Source organism: Amaranthus tricolor, chromosome 1, assembly GCF_026212465.1.
Source record: "Amaranthus tricolor cultivar Red isolate AtriRed21 chromosome 1, ASM2621246v1, whole genome shotgun sequence".
NCBI classification, from domain to species: Eukaryota; Viridiplantae; Streptophyta; class Magnoliopsida; order Caryophyllales; family Amaranthaceae; genus Amaranthus; species Amaranthus tricolor.
In genome coordinates, this window is record NC_080047.1 from 5,651,892 (window position 1) to 5,672,862 (window position 20,971).

Consider the following 20,971-nt stretch of genomic DNA (forward strand, 5'->3'; position numbering starts at 1 on the left):
ATATTGCCTTAGCGAAAAATTCAAAGTTGTGCCTCCAATTCCATCATCTTAAAAAGGAACATGTGATATCAAAATATTTGAGAATGCACAACATTCTTTATTATATTGTTTCTTGTTGAAATTTGGAGTATTTGAAATGCGCGCCATTTTTTCTGATTTGGAAATACATGTCCAAGTGTTTCATGTAAAGGTTGTTAACATCAAATCTCTATAAACAGAGAGACATTCATTCATTAGCAAAAAGAAAACACATAAATTAATATATTATTGATGGTTTGTAATTTATACAAGTTACATAAGGAAAAATTTATATTATAAAGGTGAATGAAAAAATCTTTCAACTATTAGATTAATTAGTGATTTTTAATGACCATTTATAATTACAGTTATCAATTAAGTACTTCCACACAAAGTCACTAATGGGCCATGCACATAATCTCTCCTAAAAGAGGATAACGAAGAATATACGAAGTTAAATAAACCTCTATATAAAGAGATTCTTATAAAGAGAGAGATGAGTAACACCAAAATTTGCAAATTAAAACACAAATTGTACTAAAACTGAGTCATTTGAATAGAAATTAAATAAATAACTAACAAAAAATACATAAAGTAAATAAATTTTAAATAATTAACTAAGGCAAAGAAAATAAGTGAAAAGAACAATAAATAATCTAAGACCTTAATTTTTAGTAACTAATACCACTTTATTAGTATCCTACTTTAATTAAAGATTTCGTTTAGATATTTTTTTTCTAATGGTGTAAAAGTCAAACTATTAATTTTGTCATAATTAATTTTTAATCGTAGACCTCATCATTATCTACTCGATGAATTATCTTCATCTAACCAACTAAATTAGTATTGAAAATAAAAAGACAACATGTATTTATTATTTTTAGCTATTAAAAATATATTTAATTATTTATTAATTAATTATTAATAATTATTGCACACGAGTAAATTATCGAGTGGTTAGTTATAGCTAAACTCTAACGAGTTTTTTTTGTTATACTAAACAATGGTAATGAAGATGATTTATAGTGTAAGTTTTTATTAAATGTATCATGTTATTTCTATGATAATGAAACCTTATTTCTAAATAGTTTTATTTTTCACAATTTTTCATGATCACCTAATACCGCATTTTAATATGATAATGATTGATTGAATTTTGCAAAGAAAATGAGATAATTGAAGCAAACAAGTATAACCTTTACACTTGTCAAGAGATATTCTACTAAATTACACTAATTTTTCATTACTATACTACCAAACGGGCTATAAACTGTAAGAAGATTAAAAATTGAAAAATTCCCAAATAAGTTTTGGAAAATTTTAATTTTCAAAATAAGCATCTCCATGTCCAAGCTTAAGGATTATTGTTACTAACAGCGAAGAAAGAAAAAAAATATACTTTGTTCGCTGTTACTTACATCGAACAAACAAAAATAATGTTATATTTGTTTAAAGGATGAAAAATACGACAAACAATATGTAATTTACGTTTTTGTCTTTTATACGTTATTATATTATTTTTCTTTTGTTTGCTGTTACTAACATTGACCAAAATAAATTTTTTCTTTGGCTCTTAAAACAAACGAACTTTAGCCGAACAGAGTACAGAGACACTTATTTTGGTAAAAGCTTTTCAAACTTAATTTTGGAATTTTTTTTTAAATTATTTTATTCAATTTCTCATAAGAAGACAAGCGCCATTCATTAATTTTCTTTTGAAGTTTGATCTTTCCACAATTCCACTAAAGCTATAAATCTTCTTCAACTCTTCATGTATCCCAAGCACTAAAAGCAAAAGGCAAAAAAAAAAAAAAAAAAAAAACCTTAAAAATGGACATGGGTATGTCTGAAATCCCTGTTTTTCTTTCAAATTCAACATCCTCAATACTATATTTCCTTCAACATCAAATCTTTTTGCGAGAATGTTCTGTTTTTAACACCTTGTTTTGTTTTTTGGTCTTACTCTTTCTTGAGTATGCAAAATGTTTCAACCAGTTGATGGTAGTGATCAACCTAAACATAGTAAACCATGGTATTACAAATCTCTTATGTTCTCAGTTTTATCCCTTTCTTTGTACAATTTACTGTTCTTTCTCATAACTTACTTCTTTTTTTATACAAATAATTTCTCATATGAAAAGCTAATAACCCTTTTGGATTTAGCACTTAACACCCTTGTTCGGTTACTACTTTCTGTCTATATTCATACCCAATTTCACCAGTCAAATCATGTAAAATTCCCATTACTTTTGAGATTTTGGTGGGGCTTTACCTTGCTATATCATGTTATTGTCTTGTAATAGATATAACCCATTTTAGTGAAAATCAATACTCAATCCCAAATTTGGTATCTGATTTGTGTATATTACATCAGGAATTTTGTTTTCTGTAGCTGGGTTTTTTTTGGGAAGGTTACTAATGAGGATACTAAGCTACAAGAAGCCTTTCTGAATGTTAATAGTAGTGTTAATACAGGAAAATTTGAGGGTAGTCCATATTTGAATGCTGGTTTGTTTAGTAAATTATGTTTCACTTGGATAGGCTCATTAATCTCCATAGGTTATAAGAAAACTTTGGATCTTGATGATGTTCCTCCGCTTTCGGGTATGGATGATGCTAATGAATCCTATATGGTATTTAGAAACTTCTTGGGTTCTTCTAGAATGGTTAGTAATAAGAGGGTTACAACTTTTAAGCTTATGAAATCATTGTTTTTTATTACATGGGTTGATATAGTGTTAACTGGTTTTCTATGCTTTCTTTATGGATTAGCAATGTTTGTTGGTCCATATCTCATTGATACCTTTGTGCAATACCTTAATGGGAGAAGGGTTTTTGATAATGAAGGGATTTATCTAGTTTGTACATTTTTCATTGCAAATTAGTGGAGGCATTTGCACAAAGGCATTGGTTCTTTAGGCTTCAAGTATCCGGGGTTAGGGTAAGAGCGGTTCTTATAGAAAGTGTTTATAATAAGGCTTTGACCCTCTTGTGTCTATCGAAGCAAGCACAATCAAGTGGGGAGATGATTAATATAATGTCTGTCGATGTTGAGAGAATCAGGGATTTCGGTTGGTACATACTTGATCCATGGATGGTGATTATGCTAGTCACATTAGCAATGATACTCTTGTATAGAAGTCTAGGCCTTGCATCAATTGCCGCACTTGTTGCAACCGTAGTCATTATGCTACTCATATATCCTTTGTCGGCCGTTCTTGAGAAGTACCAAGGCGAGCTAATGGAATCTAAGTACTAAGAAACATGAGAATCCTCAAACTTCAGGTTTGGGAGATGAAGTTCTTGTCTAAGATTGTTGAACTAAGAAATATTGAGAATGGATGGCTTAAAAAGTTCTTGTATTATACAGCCATAACAACCTTTCTTTTTTGGAGTGCACCAGCATTTGTGTCGGTTTTTACTTTCGGGACATGTATGATTATAGGCATCCCTCTTGAATCCGGTAAGGTTTTAGCTGCGCTTGCAACATTTAGGATTCTTGAAGAACCCATTTACTTTTTACCCGATACAATTTCTATGATAATTCAAACAAAAGTTTCCCCAGATAGAATTGCGTCTTTCCTAAGCCTCGATGAGATCGATCTTGATACCGTAGAAAAACATCCTAGGGAAACTTCTGAGTTTGCTGTTGAGATAAACAAAGGAAACTTTACTTGGGATCCACCAGGTTCAAATCCTACATTGAAGGACATCAATCTTAGAGTCCATCACGGTATGAAAGTTGCGGTTTGTGGTGCAGTTGGTTCTGGAAAATCAACTCTACTTTCTTGTATATTAGGGGAAGTACCGAAAATATCCGGAGGTTTAAAATTGAGTAGATCAAAGGCGTATGTTGCACAATTCCCTTGGATTCAGAGTGGAAAAATAGTCGATAATATTTTGTTTGGCAAAGAAATGGATCATGACAAGTATGACAAGGTCTTAGAAGCATGTTCCTTGAAGCATGTTCCAATATAGGATACGGTATCTACACATTCTGTTACCCCAATTCCATTAATTGATGCCCACCTAGGTGAGGTTTGGAGGTCGGATGTACGCAGCCTTACTCTTGTCGGTGATACCAAAGTGGTTGTGTTCTTTCCGATTGACCCTTGGTAGCAAACATCATTAGCAACTTCATATAGTAAGAAGTGCACATGATTAAATAAACCCTATTAATATAATCCATTATAATCCAAAACCAAAGAACTATTAATCTCTAGCCTTATCGAAAAAGGGACAAACATAATATGGAACACCAACATAAATTTTTTTTTTTATTAAATTAATTACTTGCCCATGTTTGATTTGGAAGGTCATAAAACATGGGAAGATTTTACAAGCAGGAAAGTATGATAATATTTTATCTTCGGGAACAGACTTTATGGAACTTGTGGGAGCACATGAGCAAGCCTTGTCTGCTCTTGATTCAATTGACCATAAAGAAGTAAAACCAACACGCATCGAGGAGGAACATAGTGATATAAGAGATATTGAACAGGATATCAATGGTAGTCAACCTGAAATAACTAACGATGACATGATTGACACCATGGGACAACTCGTACAGGAAGAAGAAAGAGAGAAAGGTAGAATGGAAATTGGAAGTTTATCACAACCGCATATAACGGAGCTTTGGTACCGTTTATGTTGTTAGCTCAAATTGTTTTTCAAACTCTTGAAATCTCAAGCAACTACTGGATTGCTTGGGCAACTCCCGCCTCATCGAGTGCAAAACCTACAATTGAAGGTAAAACCTTAATACTTGTTTATGCAATTTTGGCGATTGGAAGCGCCTTTTGTGTCCTAGCAAGAACAACCCTCCTTGCGACTGTTGCATACAAGACGGCTACTTCACTTTTCAGTAAGATGCACTCTTGCATTTTCCGCGCTCCAATGTATTCTTTGATTCTTCCCCAAGTAGACGGATCTTAAATCGGGTACGTACATTTATGGATGAATGGAATCTTTTGCATCCTCGATTGACATGAAATTATTTACTGGATTTTCTTCCTTGATGTTTAGGCATCTACAGATCAAAGTGCAGTAGATATGTCTATTCCACAACAACTTGGTGCAGTTGCATTCTTATATATACAACTTGTTGGAACTGTTGTCATGATGTCACAAGTAGCATGGCAAGTTTTTGCAACTTTCATTCCTGTAATTGCACTGTCTTTGGTATCAGGTAATACAATTAGCTCGAGGCAATTCTTACATACAATTTATGTCTTACAACTGTCAAGGAACCAACTCAACCAAAAGCTTAGGCAGATGGTTGAGGCCCCAGGATATGTTATATACTCTAACACGCCCCCTCACACAAGAGCCCTTTGGGCTATAGGTGGGGATGACACAAGCCCTCTTCATATCTAGCGCTAAATATTCCACTTTAAATGAAGGGTGGTTGAGATTTGAACCTGTGACCTCTTGTCACGTTAGCTTCTGATACCATATCAAGAAACCAACTCAACCAAAAGCTCAACCGTGCCAACTCAACCAAAAGCTAAACCTCACGGTTGAGGCCCCAAAATTTCTTATATACTCTAACAACAACATCCTTTTTACCCCAATTCCATTATATGGCTCTCATCTAGGCAGAGTTTGGGGGTCATACGTACACAACCTTACTCTTATTAATGATAACAAAGAATTTATGTCTTATAGTAGTCTAAAAACATATATAGGCATTTTCAAGTTGTTTTTTTTAAAAAATTTTGGGTAAGGGTAGAGAATCCCCTACATACAAGGAGAGAGGGAATCATCCTTCCGATAGGTGGTCAAATTCGAATACTATTATAAGGGTGAAAAAGAAAGTCTTCAATCACTAGGCCAATTCATGATTTTCTAAAATTTTTAGTTAATAATATGCTCAAGTCTTACATCTTGTTTTCTTCGTTACATTGCAGCAATATTACTTACCTTGTGCTCGAGAACTTTCTCGATTAGTTGGAGTAACTAAAGCTCCATTGATTCAATTTTTCTCTGAAACTATATCGGGAGCAATAACTATTAGGAGCTTTGATCAAGAATCTAGATTTTGTGATACAAATGTGAAGCTAGTACATGGATATTCAAGGCCCATGTTTTATAATGCTGCTGCAATGCAATGGCATTCGTTTCATTTGGACCTGTTATGTTCAATTACATTTGTTGCCTCACTGATCTTTTTGATCTCTGTTCCTGAAGGAGTAATTGATCCTGGTATTTAATTTCTTACTTAAAAGGATGTATTTGGATGAAAGGAAATAGAGGAAAAAGAAAGGAAGGTATTTAAAAGAATATTATTTGGTAACGAAATAAGAAGGAAGGAATTTGGAGGGCGGGGATTTGGAGGGATTAGATGAATAATTTTTGTTAATGTTTTAATCATTTCGAGAAAAAACTCTCATCTTCCTTCCTTTCCCTCACTTCCCCCTAAACAAACAAGACTTACTTTCCTTCTATTTCTCTTCCCTTCCTTTCCGTTCCCCCTTCCCCTTCCCTTCCATTCTTTTCTAGTACAAAATTGTTATCCAAACATAGTGAAAGGGTGTGTTTGGACAGAAGGAAATAGAGGAAAAAAAAGGAGAGGGATTTTGAGCCTTGAGGGATGAATAGTCCCTTGTTTGGATAACGAAATGGGAGGAAAATGAATTAGAGGATTAGATTAATAATTTTTGTTGCAGACATAATTTCTGCAAAATTGAAAAGATTTGGAAGGAAAACTCTCATCTTTTTTCTGCAACAGTTACTTTTCCATCCTTTCCTTTTCCTTCCCTTCTCTTCCCTCTTAAACAAACAACAGTTACTTTCTTCTATTTTTCTTCCCTTCCTTTTCCTTCCCCTTCCATTCCTATCTTTTTTCTGCAAAATTATTATCCAAACATAGTATAAATGCTTTACTTATATCGGTAACCTTCTACTTAAAGAGATATACTAATGACATTTTTTCCTCTTCAGGAATTGCTGGTTTGTCTGTTACTTATGGGCGTACTTTAACAAGTTTGCTAGGTTTTGTAGTAAAAAATCTATGTACAAGAGAGAATAAAATTATCTCTGTTGAGAGGATCCTTCAATACACCTGCATACCAAGTAAACCTCCTCTTGTTATAGAAAAAAATAGCCCACTCCCATCTTGGCCATTTCATGGAGAAGTTCAGATTCAAGATCTTCAAGTAAATTTGAGCTCATTTTATTGTTAAATTCATCCTTAATTTATAGAGAAAAATGAGACAATAATCCAACTAGAAGATTCTCGAATTAACAAGCCATATGCTTGTCCGAGCATGGTTACTCATTGGAACAATGACACAACTTGTTTAAGCAAAATTGTCAGCACAATCTAACTCTGATAACTTCGATACGTGCATTTTCTTCCATGTATGTTTAGGTTCGTTACGCACCACATTTACCACTTGTCTTACGAGGTATCACATGCACTTTCGAAGGAGGGATAAAGACCGGTTTTGTAGGGAGAACAGGAAGTGGTAAATCAACTCTCATACAAACACTTTTCCGCATAGTTGAGCCTACAACAGGGCAGCTAATGTTAGATGGTGTGAACATTTCCACCATTGGACTACATGATTTACGATCTAAATTTAGTATCATCCTGCAAGATCCCACTATGTTTGAAGGAAGTATTCGAAGCAACTTAGATCCGCTTGAAGAGTACTCAGATGAACAAATTTGGGAGGTAGTTTTGCTTCTTTTACATGAATTTGCACCTTTTAACATTTTTCTTATACCCTTTAGCTAATGCAAATCCTTATTCCTTAGGTCCTTGATAAGTGCCAACTTGGTGATGAAGTTAGGAATAAACAAGAGAAGCTTGATTCAATAGGTTTGTTCTCTAATCTATTTTAATGTGTGGTATATATTTATTGCTTGAGCTTCGTCAAGGGTATTTTGTTGAGTACGGTACAACATTCTATTTTCCTTGGTAACAAAGAGATTGCTTTTGATTGACCCTTAATTGCTGCAACTTCACATGATAATGTTCATGTTCGTGATGGTAGATTGGTAGTGAGCCATGTTTGGAGTAACTAGTCACTGCATAGTTTTCTCTCCATCCCTATTAATTTGCCCCACTTTCTGATTAGGTTCAGTTTAGTTCAACTGATTTTTACTGACTGAAACTGACTTTTATTGATTCAAATTGATTTTTATTAATTGTAATTGATTTATGCGGAATTTAATTTAGTTTTATTGATTGCAATTGATTTCTACTGATTACAACTGATTTTACTGATTGTAACTATTTTTTTTTTCTGATTTTGCCCCATGAGATGTCTCAATCTCAATAAATTAGCCCCATTGCTCTTTTTGAACATGAGTGACCACATCACTTTTAACACATCTTTCTCTTTATTTTTTTTCCTTTTAAGTCGCAAAAGGACAAAGACTAACTCACTCAAACCAATTCGTTAAACTCCATATCATTCCCCATGGTGCAATATCAAGGGGACAGATTAAGAGTAGAGTAATTTTCACTTTTTATTTTTTATATTTCACTGTAATACTTGCCTATTTATGTGAAATTTTAGTAACTGAAAACGGAGAAAATTGGATCATGGGACAAAGGCAACTTGTATGTGTTATAGGTATATTTGGTATTAAAATGTAATTAGTTATAAATGGATGTTTGTTATAGTTTTGGTAGTATAAAAGGGGACATAATGTTGTATTAGAGTTGATGAAATAAAGTGAAATAAAACTTCTCTTCTACGATTTCTTCTCCTCTCTTGAAAATTCTTATCTTCTCCCTTTTTTCTCTGTTCACATGGTTTTGTCGAGTTTCGACAACCATAACAGTATGTCTAAGACTAAGCCCGAGTACTTCTCAAAAGAAGCAAAGTATTTGATTCTCGACGAAGTTACTGCTTCAGTCGATACAGTAACAGATAATCTTATTCAACAAACACGAGAACGCTTCTCAGATAATCTAATTCAAAAATTGTGTTAAGAGTTGAGCAGGGCCTTATATGTAATTACCTTAGTTTGTAAATCAAAGATTTTGACTCAAACCATAATCATAACATAATCATGTTTAGAGTTTATTTATTCTTCCCAACTGTAAAGTCATAATTATTGATTCTTAATTTTTTTAATTTAAAATAAAATGTATAATTACAATATTTAACTTGATATGCATGTCTTAAGCATGAAATTACCTTACTATAAACAAACTCATTTTATTAGTATTTTTCTAATTAATCACTTTTTATAAATAAAATGATGTATTTAAAGACAATTATAACTAATTATTTTAAAACTATTAAAATTAATCATAAATTTTTATGATCCGACAATTGTTATGGTTTATGGGTTGGGCTAATGGGTTAGAAATTTGTGATTCAATGAGAAAATCAAAAATGAAACATAAAACAACTAAAACATGATGTATCATTTATAAGGGAAATTTTTGACATTATTTAAATTAACACCACTATAATCAACACACCCACTCTCAACAGAATGACAACCAAAAAAACTGTCACTCTCTTGTACTCACAACAACAAGCCCAACACATATTAAAAACACGAACCCAACAATTAAAACAACCCAACAGATTGAAAAGCCCAATAACATATAAAGGCCCAAAACCCTAATCTAGGGCCTAGTAGTCTTAATTGGATCATCTTCTTCAGGTTCACCCATCCCAAAAGTATTCTTAACAGCATCAGCAGCACCTTGAGCCATACTCTTAACTTGTTCACCTGTCCTTTGAAGAATTCCTCCAGTTTTCTCCTTGCCAGCTTCTGCCGTCTCCTTAGCGTATTCCGTCATGTCGGACGCCTTCTCCTTGGTGGCTTGGGCTGCTTGATAAGCCTTGTCCTTGGCTGCTTGGGACTTGTCAGAAGCAAAGGATCCAGTTTGATCCTTGGATTGTTGGGCCTGACCCTTAGCAGATTGGGCCATGTTAGATGTTTTGTCTTTAGCCTCATAGGCTTTCTCAGAAGTCTTTTCTTTTGCTGCTTGGGCTGTTTCCATAGTCTTGTCTTTTGCTTGTTGGGCCTTGTTCTTCATTGCTTCGGTTGCTCCTCTTGTCTTTCCCATCATTTGATCTGCCTTCTCCTGTGTATTTTCGGCCCAATTGTCAATTCACGGTCAAATAATCAATACTATATTGACGACACAAATTATAAATTATTATATGAGATGATCTCATACTCTCACCAGAGAGGGGCAACTCGTAGATAGTGATCTCATTGAGACACACTCATGAGTTAAATAGTTATTATGAGAATATAAATACTTTATTTGAGATCGTCTGACTGAAAATATAATTGTTTCTAAAATTTAATTGCTACCGTTTCTATGAAACGGTATCCAGCCCGTCTTGTATTCACGGACGGTGAGAGAAGGTAGAGCCTTGTGTAGAGTTACTATCTCAAAGTGATAAGTAACCACAATCTAATTAATTAGAAAAATAGACTAATTATAATTATAATTATACCTCAAAACTATATTAAAATTAAAATAAATAATATTATAAAAATATACATTAGAGAAATAGACTAACATTATTTTATACGACCCTTTACATAATAGCATTGAACCCAAAAAAAGTGTTAAAATTTTAAAAAAATGATAGATAACGAAAAAGTACCTCAGCTCGACCGGTAGCTTCACCAGCCCTGTAACTCTGACCATGTGATGCCATTTTCAAAGTTGAAAGATGAAAATAAATAAGACAACAAAAACAAACTCAAATGAATATAATCAGCTCTCTTAATAAAACTCTTTAAGATGTGTAAATTGTTTGTAATTTTGGATTTGATGAGTTGAGCTGCTTGGTTTGCACCTCTTTTTATAATGTCTGTATGCTTCTTTATTTTTTGACGCGTGTCTTTTAACTTAACACGTAGCATGGCAATTGGCATGTGCTCATTGCTATGCTACTACTATTTGCTGCTACGTGTGCGTCTTCCCATGCTTCCTTTCTCTCTAGCTTTGGTTCTTTATTTTATTACACCCTCGCATTTGAAGCTTTCTTACTCTTCAAGATTATCCTTCTAGTTAGTTTTTTTATTCTTTAAGATTTCTTTTTTGTATTTATTCTCTCATTTTGAAATGAAATGGCAACCGATCATGCTATCAATTCTATCAGTACTCAAACTTAACCATGTGGTACTTTTTCACGAACAAAATATATGTCTATTTCAATAGGCATAACATGTTGATGTTGCACTGAATTGCCAAACAGATAGATAGCACTAGTATTATTACAGTATATCAAACTAGCTTTAGGAATGGGAGATTGAAGTTAAAGAAGTAAATAACTTAGCCAACATGATTCAAAGACAACGTTGGCCACATTATAATATTCAACCGTAGATGAATATTGGTGAAAATATTGCGAAAACGACCAAGTATAAAGCCCACGATAATTGCATTTTCATTTTTAATGAAAATTCATTTTACGTATTTTGGCTTGATGAAAAAAAGTGTAAAAATAATTAATTTGAACTTATTTTCTTGGAGATTACTCGAAGTCAAAGTCAAACGGGTCAATATCAACGTTTAAGTCTTGGTTAACAAAAAGTTTTATTCAAATCAATTATGAAAATACTTGCAAGCTCTTATTTCTCCTTATGGAATCTCTTTGTGTTAGAAGTTATCACTTAGGTTAAGTTTAGTTAATATTGCTTAAAATAGAAACTATGTAATATGTAACGGTTACAAAATAGGGGATGATTAAGATATTGAAAACTAAGCTTTGCTTAAAATAATTCAATGACTTCTGCAAGTTTTAAGGGGGTGTTTGGTATGAACTTTTTAATACTAAGTAAGGGATTCAATTACAATTACTTCACATATTTGTTTGGTATGATATTAGGTTAACCCAATCCCTTTCTTGAGGGTAATAGATACCCTTACTTTGTTACCACCCATTTATGTCAAGTAACAAATTCCCTTTCTATGATCAATTAAGTGTTTTCCTTATATTTTCATACCAAACAATATATAACTACAATCCATACCCTTACCCTTACTCCTCTTTATCATTTTCCTTTCCATTACATTTTATATTCTCATACCAAACACCCCTAAATGTTTGTCTTCCAATTATAGTTATTAGATATCTCTAAATTGATGAACTTAAAATATTAACGAGTAACCCAATATTTTGACTCTTGAGTGCTAATATCTTAGTTTGAGTAGAGTGATCCTTAAGTAAGTATTACAAATAATTAAGTATGTTTTAAGTGAGTATTCTTTGTTTATATTTCTTAGTTTGATTAAGTCATTGTTTCTTATCAAACATAATTTTTATTTTGTTTTTTTTCACCTTTGATTTTCTTTAACTCTATAAAACAGCCAAATACATATTATTTCGTTACCTAACTTTTTTTAAATCAAACATATTTTTTTTCTTTTAAGGTTATTTATTTGGACCTTCCTTTTCTTTAACTAGTCCCACTATTTTTCACATTATGTTGTCTTGATTTGCTCTCTTTTGCAAATTTTTCTCGATTCGATGGTCTTTTTGGCCGTATTCTTTTTTATTGGTATAGTTTTTTTCTTTCATCTCAATCTAAATTCTGATCATAGTTTCTATAAACGATATATATTAAATATGATGATCACGATGACGAAGAATAAAGTATTTGCCAAAATATTGTCATGTTAATTAGGCTTCCAATAATTTAGGTTATGTAACCTCCAAATACTCTAGATAAATACTTATTTTGTCCTTTTTAATTTGCCTTATTTTTCTATTTTAGTGTATTGAAAAGTGGGTTTTTTATTATGTGAGTAAAGTTGTGTTGGGTTATTCCCTCCCACTTGGAGGAAGGCCCAATTAATATTTTAATTATGGGCTTAATAATAATGGGCTAACAATTATAATATTATTTGTTAATTTAAAAAAAAAAAAATAATAAAATTAAAAACTATAAATACCAAGGAAAATAGGGCAGCAGTTATATAATAAGATTCAGCAATCAAAAAATTTTTCCACGCACAAAAGAAAAAAACAGAAACAGGAGCGAGGAGAAAAGGTATCGCGGCGTGACTTTTCGGCGATCCGATCGAAGGCCATTCGTGCTCCGTTTTTCGTCAAATTTTGACACGGTGTTCCTGCCTACCTAACCTACATATTCAACGGTTGGATTGTCGTTTTGTGCACTGTAAGTGGGTAATTTGTATTTTGCCCTAATTTTACCCTAATTGTTATTTTACCACTTTTGAGTGATGTTTTAGGGTTGTTTGGTGTTTGTATTACCTCTAGTATTGTCTAGAGAGGATTTTGGTTGTACCCATTAATTTTATTGGTGATTAGTGGAAGAGTGTGGTACCACTTACGGTCCCGTGGTTTTTTCCCGCATTGGGTTTTCCACGTAAATATCGTGTGTGCTTTACTTTCCGCATTTTTACTTTATTGCGCTTGATTGTGGGATTATTATTATTTGTTTGATTGGATTGGTTATTTTTGCTCATCTAACAACACAAAGGGAGAAAGTGTGTGTATTATATCGCCACTTTTCTCAACATAGTGGTATCAGAGCTTGGTTTATATGTTCTTGGGTGATACTCTTGTGTTGGTTTATGATGGATGATAAATCTAGTATGCACGGTATGATTTATTTGGACTCTACCAACTACGCTGTGTGGAAAACTAAGATGGAAGATATTCTTTATGTGAAAGATTTGTATGAACCAATCTTAAATGAGTCTATGCCCACTGGTCAAGATGAAAGTAAATGGAAAATTTTGAATCGGAAAGCGGTAGGAACCATTAGAAAATTTGTTGATGTTAGTGTGCTCCAACATATTTCCAATGACACGAATGCGTATGAATTGTGGATGAAACTTGAGGCTATGTATGAGAGGAAGAACGCCTTAAGTAAAGCGTCATTGATGAGAAAATTGGTAAAGTTAGAATTTCACGATGGTAATAGCATGGTAGTACATTTGAATGATTTTGAAGGTTTGATTAATCAATTGTCTGCAGTGAAAATGTCCTTAGATGATGAGTTGCAGGCACTATTACTACTTTCCTCATTGCCGGATAGTTGGGACACACTATTTGTATCACTTAGCAATTCTGCTCCTGATGGTAAGTTGACAATGGAGAGTGTCAAAGCTAGTCTGCTGAATGAAGAAACTAGGAGAAAGGAGATGGGTTCCTCCAATCATTCTGAAGCTCATTATGTTGCACAAGAGTCTAATAGGGGAAGAAGCAAAAATCGACCTTCTCGAGGTAGAGACAATTCCAGAGACAAGTCTAAATCCAAGGGTAGAATTATTTGTCATTATTGCGACAAGCCGGGATATATTAAGAGGTTCTGCAGAAAGATGAAAAGAGACAAGTCAAAAGATAGAAAGGGTGATTCATCTGAGTCGAAGTCTGAAGAGAAAAATACTACAGCTCTAGCAATCAGTGATGATGATTTGCTCTTCATTGGTGATAAAGAGTGTTTGAATGTAGCTGGTGATGACTGCAATTGGGTGATTGATTCGGGTGCTTCGTATCATCTTACTTCGCATCAAGACTATTTCTCGTTCTACACTAGTGGTTATTTTGGTAGTGTTAGAATGGGGAATGATGGGTCATCCAGGGTTGTCGGCAAAGGCACTATTTACTTGGAGAGTTCCACCGGTTGTAAGCTGATTTTGAGAAATGTTAGACACGTTCCTGATATCAGATTGAATCTCATTTCTATAGGTAGACTTGATGAAGAGGGTTACTTCAGCCACTTCAATGATGGTAAGTGGAAGCTCTGCAAAGGGAATCTTATAGCAGCCCGAGGTAAGAAGCAAGGTTCTCTTTATATGATGCAAGCGAAGGTTTGCGCGGATGAGGTAAATGTTGCAGATGAATGTTCTAGTGAGTTATGGCATAATAGACTTGGCCATATGAGTGAGAAAGGTATGCAGATGCTCTCTAAGAAGCAATATCTCCCTGATGTCTCAGGTATGTCTCTTAGATCCTGTGTTGATTGTTTAGCTGGTAAACAACATAGGGTTGCTTTCATTCTCGCCCCCCATCTAGGAGAAAGTATCCTCTTGATCTTGTCCACACTGTTGTATGTTTTATGGATGCTAAATCCCATAGTGGTGCTCTTTACTTTATTTCTTTTATTGATGATTATTCTCGAAAAGTGTGGGTTACTGTGTTGAAAACCAAGGATCAGGTACTTTCTGCTTTCAAGGAGTTTCAGGCTAGAGTTGAGCGAGAAACTGGTAGAAAGCTCAAGGTCGTGAGAGCTGATAATGGTGGTGAGTACAGAGGCCCATTTGAAAGCTACTGCAAGGGTCAAGGCATCAAGCTTGAGAAAACAGTTCCAAAGACACCTAAATTGAACGGAGTTGCAGAGAGGATGAACAGAACAATTGAAGAAAGAATCCGATATATGCTCTCTCATGCAAAGTTGTCCAAGTCTTTCTGGGCAGAGGCATTGGTTACAGCTGTGTACTTGATTAACCTTTCACCTTCAAATCCTCTTGATGGTGATGTTCCTCAGAAAGTTTGGACCGGTAAAGATGTCTCCTATAAGCACTTGAGGGTATTTGGATGTCGTGCTTTTGTTCACATTCCTAGAGATGAGAGATCCAAGTTAGATAAGAAGACAAAGCAGTGTATATTTTTGGGGTACTCTGAAGATGCTCTTGGGTACAAGTTATGGGATCCAGTAGATAGGAAAGTTCTCAGAAGTAGAGATGTTGTGTTCTTTGAAGATCAGACTATTGAAGATATTGAAAAGCCAAAGCAACAAACATCCTCTCATACTCCAATCATTTTTGATCCAGTCTTACCGCAGATGACTCCTAGAGTTGAAGGGGGAGATGTGCAGGATGATGATGACAATATTGGTGATGATGGTCATGATGATCAACCTGAAGTTGAGCCTCCAGTTGTTGAACCGCAACTACAGCCTGATGATGTGAGAAGATCTACTAGAGGACCACGTCCTTCCATGAGGTATCCTACTACAGAATTTGTGTTACTAACTGATGGGGGAGAGCCAGAAGACTTTCAGGAGGCTATGTCACATGAGAAAAGTAAGGAGTGGTATAATGCCATGCAAGATGAGATGAATTCCTTGCATGAGAATCACACTTATGATCTGGTAAAGTTGCCTAACGGCAAACGAGCACTCAAGAATAAATGGGTGTTTAAGTTGAAGCACGGAGAAGATGGTCAACCACCTAGGTTCAAGGCTAGGATTGTTGTGCGAGGCTATGAACAGAAGAAGGGGATTGATTTTGATGAAATTTTCTCTCTAGTGGTGAAGATGTCTTCAATCAGAGTTGTACTTAGTTTGGCTGCCAGCATGAATTTGGAGATTGAGCAACTTGATGTGAAGACTGCTTTCCTCCATGGTGACCTAAAGGAGGAAATTTACATGGAGCAACCTGAAGGCTTCGAGGTCAAGGGAAAGGAGAAACTTGTGTGTCGCTTAAAGAAGAGTTCGTATGGTCTCAAGCAAGCGCCTCGACAATGGTACAAGAAATTTGAGTCATTCATGGTTGATAATGACTTCCACAAGACATATGCTGATCATTGCGTGTTTGTGAAGAATTTTGCTGAAGGTGACTTTCTCATTCTCTTGTTATATGTTGATGATATGTTGATTGTTGGTCGTGATTCCAATAAGATTGTTGACTTGAAGGCTAGTTTGAGCAAGTCCTTTGCTATGAAGGACCTTGGCCCTGCAAAACAAATTTTAGGCATGCGTATTTCTCGTGATAGGAAAAATAAGAAATTGTGGATATCACAAGAGAAATACATTGAAAAGGTGCTGAAAAGGTTCAATATGAACAATGCTAAGCCTGTGTGTTCTCCACTGCCAGTGCATATGAAATTGAGTTCCAAACAATGTCCTACAACAGATGAAGATAAGAAGAAGATGAAAAATGTGCCTTATTCATCCGCTGTAGGTAGTTTGATGTATACTATGGTATGTACTAGGCCTGATATAGCTCATGCTGTTGGGGTAGTTAGCAGGTTTATGTCTAATCCTGGAAAGGAGCATTGGGCAGCAGTTAAGTGGATTCTAAGGTATCTCAGGGGTACTTCTAGAGTAAGTTTATGTTTTGGTCCTGGTGAACCTATGTTGGATGGTTACACAAATGCTGATATGTCAGGTGATATTGATTCTAGTAAGTCTACTTCTGGTTACATGATGACGTTTGCAGGGGGAGCTATTTCTTGGCAATCTAAATTGCAAAAATGTGTTGCTCTATCGACTACTGAGTCAGAGTGTGTGGCAGCTGTTGAAGCTGGTAAAGAGTTAGTGTGGATGAGGGACTTCCTTGAGGAGTTGGGTTTGGAGCAAGACGATTATTTGTTACATTGTGATTGTCAGAGTGCCATTCACCTAGCTAAGAATGCTACCTATCATGGTCGAACGAAACATATACGAAGGAGGTATCATTGGATTCGAGATCAGATAGAAGAGAAAATATTTGAGCTTGTGAAGATCAGTACTCATGAAAATGGATCGGATATGCTGACGAAGATCCTTCCAAGAGACAAGTTAGAGGTGTGCCGTTTGAAAGCGGGACTTGTCATACCCCCCAAGTTGGAGTGAGGGGGAGATTTGTTGGGTTATTCCCTCCCACTTGGAGGAAGGCCCAATTAATATTTTAATTATGGGCTTAATAATAATGGGCTAACAATTATAATATTATTTGTTAATTTAAAAAAAAATAATAATAAAATTAAAAACTATAAATACCAAGGAAAATAGGGCAGCAGTTATATAATAAGATTCAGCAATCAAAAAATTTTTCCACGCACAAAAGAAAAAAACAGAAACAGGAGCGAGGAGAAAAGGTATCGCGGCGTGACTTTTCGGCGATCCGATCGAAGGCCATTCGTGCTCCGTTTTTCGTCAAATTTTGACACGGTGTTCCTGCCTACCTAACCTACATATTCAACGGTTGGATTGTCGTTTTGTGCACTGTAAGTGGGTAATTTGTATTTTGCCCTAATTTTACCCTAATTGTTATTTTACCACTTTTGAGTGATGTTTTAGGGTTGTTTGGTGTTTGTATTACCTCTAGTATTGTCTAGAGAGGATTTTGGTTGTACCCATTAATTTTATTGGTGATTAGTGGAAGAGTGTGGTACCACTTACGGTCCCGTGGTTTTTTCCCGCATTGGGTTTTCCACGTAAATATCGTGTGTGCTTTACTTTCCGCATTTTTACTTTATTGCGCTTGATTGTGGGATTATTATTATTTGTTTGATTGGATTGGTTATTTTTGCTCATCTAACAACACAAAGGGAGAAAGTGTGTGTATTATATCGCCACTTTTCTCAACATAGTGGTATCAGAGCTTGGTTTATATGTTCTTGGGTGATACTCTTGTGTTGGTTTATGATGGATGATAAATCTAGTATGCACGGTATGATTTATTTGGACTCTACCAACTACGCTGTGTGGAAAACTAAGATGGAAGATATTCTTTATGTGAAAGATTTGTATGAACCAATCTTAAATGAGTCTATGCCCACTGGTCAAGATGAAAGTAAATGGAAAATTTTGAATCGGAAAGCGGTAGGAACCATTAGAAAATTTGTTGATGTTAGTGTGCTCCAACATATTTCCAATGACACGAATGCGTATGAATTGTGGATGAAACTTGAGGCTATGTATGAGAGGAAGAACGCCTTAAGTAAAGCGTCATTGATGAGAAAATTGGTAAAGTTAGAATTTCACGATGGTAATAGCATGGTAGTACATTTGAATGATTTTGAAGGTTTGATTAATCAATTGTCTGCAGTGAAAATGTCCTTAGATGATGAGTTGCAGGCACTATTACTACTTTCCTCATTGCCGGATAGTTGGGACACACTATTTGTATCACTTAGCAATTCTGCTCCTGATGGTAAGTTGACAATGGAGAGTGTCAAAGCTAGTCTGCTGAATGAAGAAACTAGGAGAAAGGAGATGGGTTCCTCCAATCATTCTGAAGCTCATTATGTTGCACAAGAGTCTAATAGGGGAAGAAGCAAAAATCGACCTTCTCGAGGTAGAGACAATTCCAGAGACAAGTCTAAATCCAAGGGTAGAATTATTTGTCATTATTGCGACAAGCCGGGATATATTAAGAGGTTCTGCAGAAAGATGAAAAGAGACAAGTCAAAAGATAGAAAGGGTGATTCATCTGAGTCGAAGTCTGAAGAGAAAAATACTACAGCTCTAGCAATCAGTGATGATGATTTGCTCTTCATTGGTGATAAAGAGTGTTTGAATGTAGCTGGTGATGACTGCAATTGGGTGATTGATTCGGGTGCTTCGTATCATCTTACTTCGCATCAAGACTATTTCTCGTTCTACACTAGTGGTTATTTTGGTAGTGTTAGAATGGGGAATGATGGGTCATCCAGGGTTGTCGGCAAAGGCACTATTTACTTGGAGAGTTCCACCGGTTGTAAGCTGATTTTGAGAAATGTTAGACACGTTCCTGATATCAGATTGAATCTCATTTCTATAGGTAGACTTGATGAAGAGGGTTACTTCAGCCACTTCAATGATGGTAAGTGGAAGCTCTGCAAAGGGAATCTTATAGCAGCCCGAGGTAAGAAGCAAGGTTCTCTTTATATGATGCAAGCGAAGGTTTGCGCGGATGAGGTAAATGTTGCAGATGAATGTTCTAGTGAGTTATGGCATAATAGACTTGGCCATATGAGTGAGAAAGGTATGCAGATGCTCTCTAAGAAGCAATATCTCCCTGATGTCTCAGGTATGTCTCTTAGATCCTGTGTTGATTGTTTAGCTGGTAAACAACATAGGGTTGCTTTCATTCTCGCCCCCCATCTAGGAGAAAGTATCCTCTTGATCTTGTCCACACTGTTGTATGTTTTATGGATGCTAAATCCCATAGTGGTGCTCTTTACTTTATTTCTTTTATTGATGATTATTCTCGAAAAGTGTGGGTTACTGTGTTGAAAACCAAGGATCAGGTACTTTCTGCTTTCAAGGAGTTTCAGGCTAGAGTTGAGCGAGAAACTGGTAGAAAGCTCAAGGTCGTGAGAGCTGATAATGGTGGTGAGTACAGAGGCCCATTTGAAAGCTACTGCAAGGGTCAAGGCATCAAGCTTGAGAAAACAGTTCCAAAGACACCTAAATTGAACGGAGTTGCAGAGAGGATGAACAGAACAATTGAAGAAAGAATCCGATATATGCTCTCTCATGCAAAGTTGTCCAAGTCTTTCTGGGCAGAGGCATTGGTTACAGCTGTGTACTTGATTAACCTTTCACCTTCAAATCCTCTTGATGGTGATGTTCCTCAGAAAGTTTGGACCGGTAAAGATGTCTCCTATAAGCACTTGAGGGTATTTGGATGTCGTGCTTTTGTTCACATTCCTAGAGATGAGAGATCCAAGTTAGATAAGAAGACAAAGCAGTGTATATTTTTGGGGTACTCTGAAGATGCTCTTGGGTACAAGTTATGGGATCCAGTAGATAGGAAAGTTCTCAGAAGTAGAGATGTTGTGTTCTTTGAAGATCAGACTATTGAAGATATTGAAAAGCCAAAGCAACAAACATCCTCTCATACTCCAATCATTTTTGATCCAGTCTTACCGCAGATGACTCCTAGAGTTGAAGGGGGAGATGTGCAGGATGATGATGACAATATTGGTGATGATGGTCATGATGATCAACCTGAAGTTGAGCCTCCAGTTGTTGAACCGCAACTACAGCCTGATGATGTGAGAAGATCTACTAGAGGACCACGTCCTTCCATGAGGTATCCTACTACAGAATTTGTGTTACTAACTGATGGGGGAGAGCCAGAAGACTTTCAGGAGGCTATGTCACATGAGAAAAGTAAGGAGTGGTATAATGCCATGCAAGATGAGATGAATTCCTTGCATGAGAATCACACTTATGATCTGGTAAAGTTGCCTAACGGCAAACGAGCACTCAAGAATAAATGGGTGTTTAAGTTGAAGCACGGAGAAGATGGTCAACCACCTAGGTTCAAGGCTAGGATTGTTGTGCGAGG

General features: G+C 35.4%; 1 protein-coding gene and 1 pseudogene across 1 annotated transcript; one reads left to right on the forward strand and one right to left on the reverse strand.

Annotated features, from left to right (window-relative positions):
• The first annotated feature begins 1,010 nt into the window (after positions 1–1,010).
• On the forward strand, positions 1,011–18,295 carry LOC130819057 (ABC transporter C family member 3-like; annotated as a pseudogene).
• LOC130819041 (late embryogenesis abundant protein 1-like) lies at positions 9,023–10,697 on the reverse strand. The gene is made up of 2 exons (XM_057685293.1): positions 10,614–10,697; positions 9,023–10,078 (listed from the first exon to the last, which is right to left on the reverse strand). The coding sequence occupies exons 1-2, from the start codon at positions 10,665–10,667 to the stop codon at positions 9,614–9,616; spliced, it is 519 nt and encodes a 172-aa protein (XP_057541276.1). The 5' UTR covers positions 10,668–10,697; the 3' UTR covers positions 9,023–9,613.
• Positions 18,296–20,971: the final 2,676 nt, after the last annotated feature.

What these genes read in the sequence shown, in the direction of transcription:
- LOC130819041 (XM_057685293.1), bottom strand. Translation starts at nt 10,667, where the DNA reads ATGGCATCACATGGTCAGAGTTACAGGGCTGGTGAAGCTACCGGTCGA. An exon ending in AAGCTACCGGTCGAGCTGAG is followed by an intron (nt 10,079 to 10,613) that starts GTACTTTTTCGT and finishes GAAAATACACAG; the next exon opens with GAGAAGGCAGATCAAATGAT.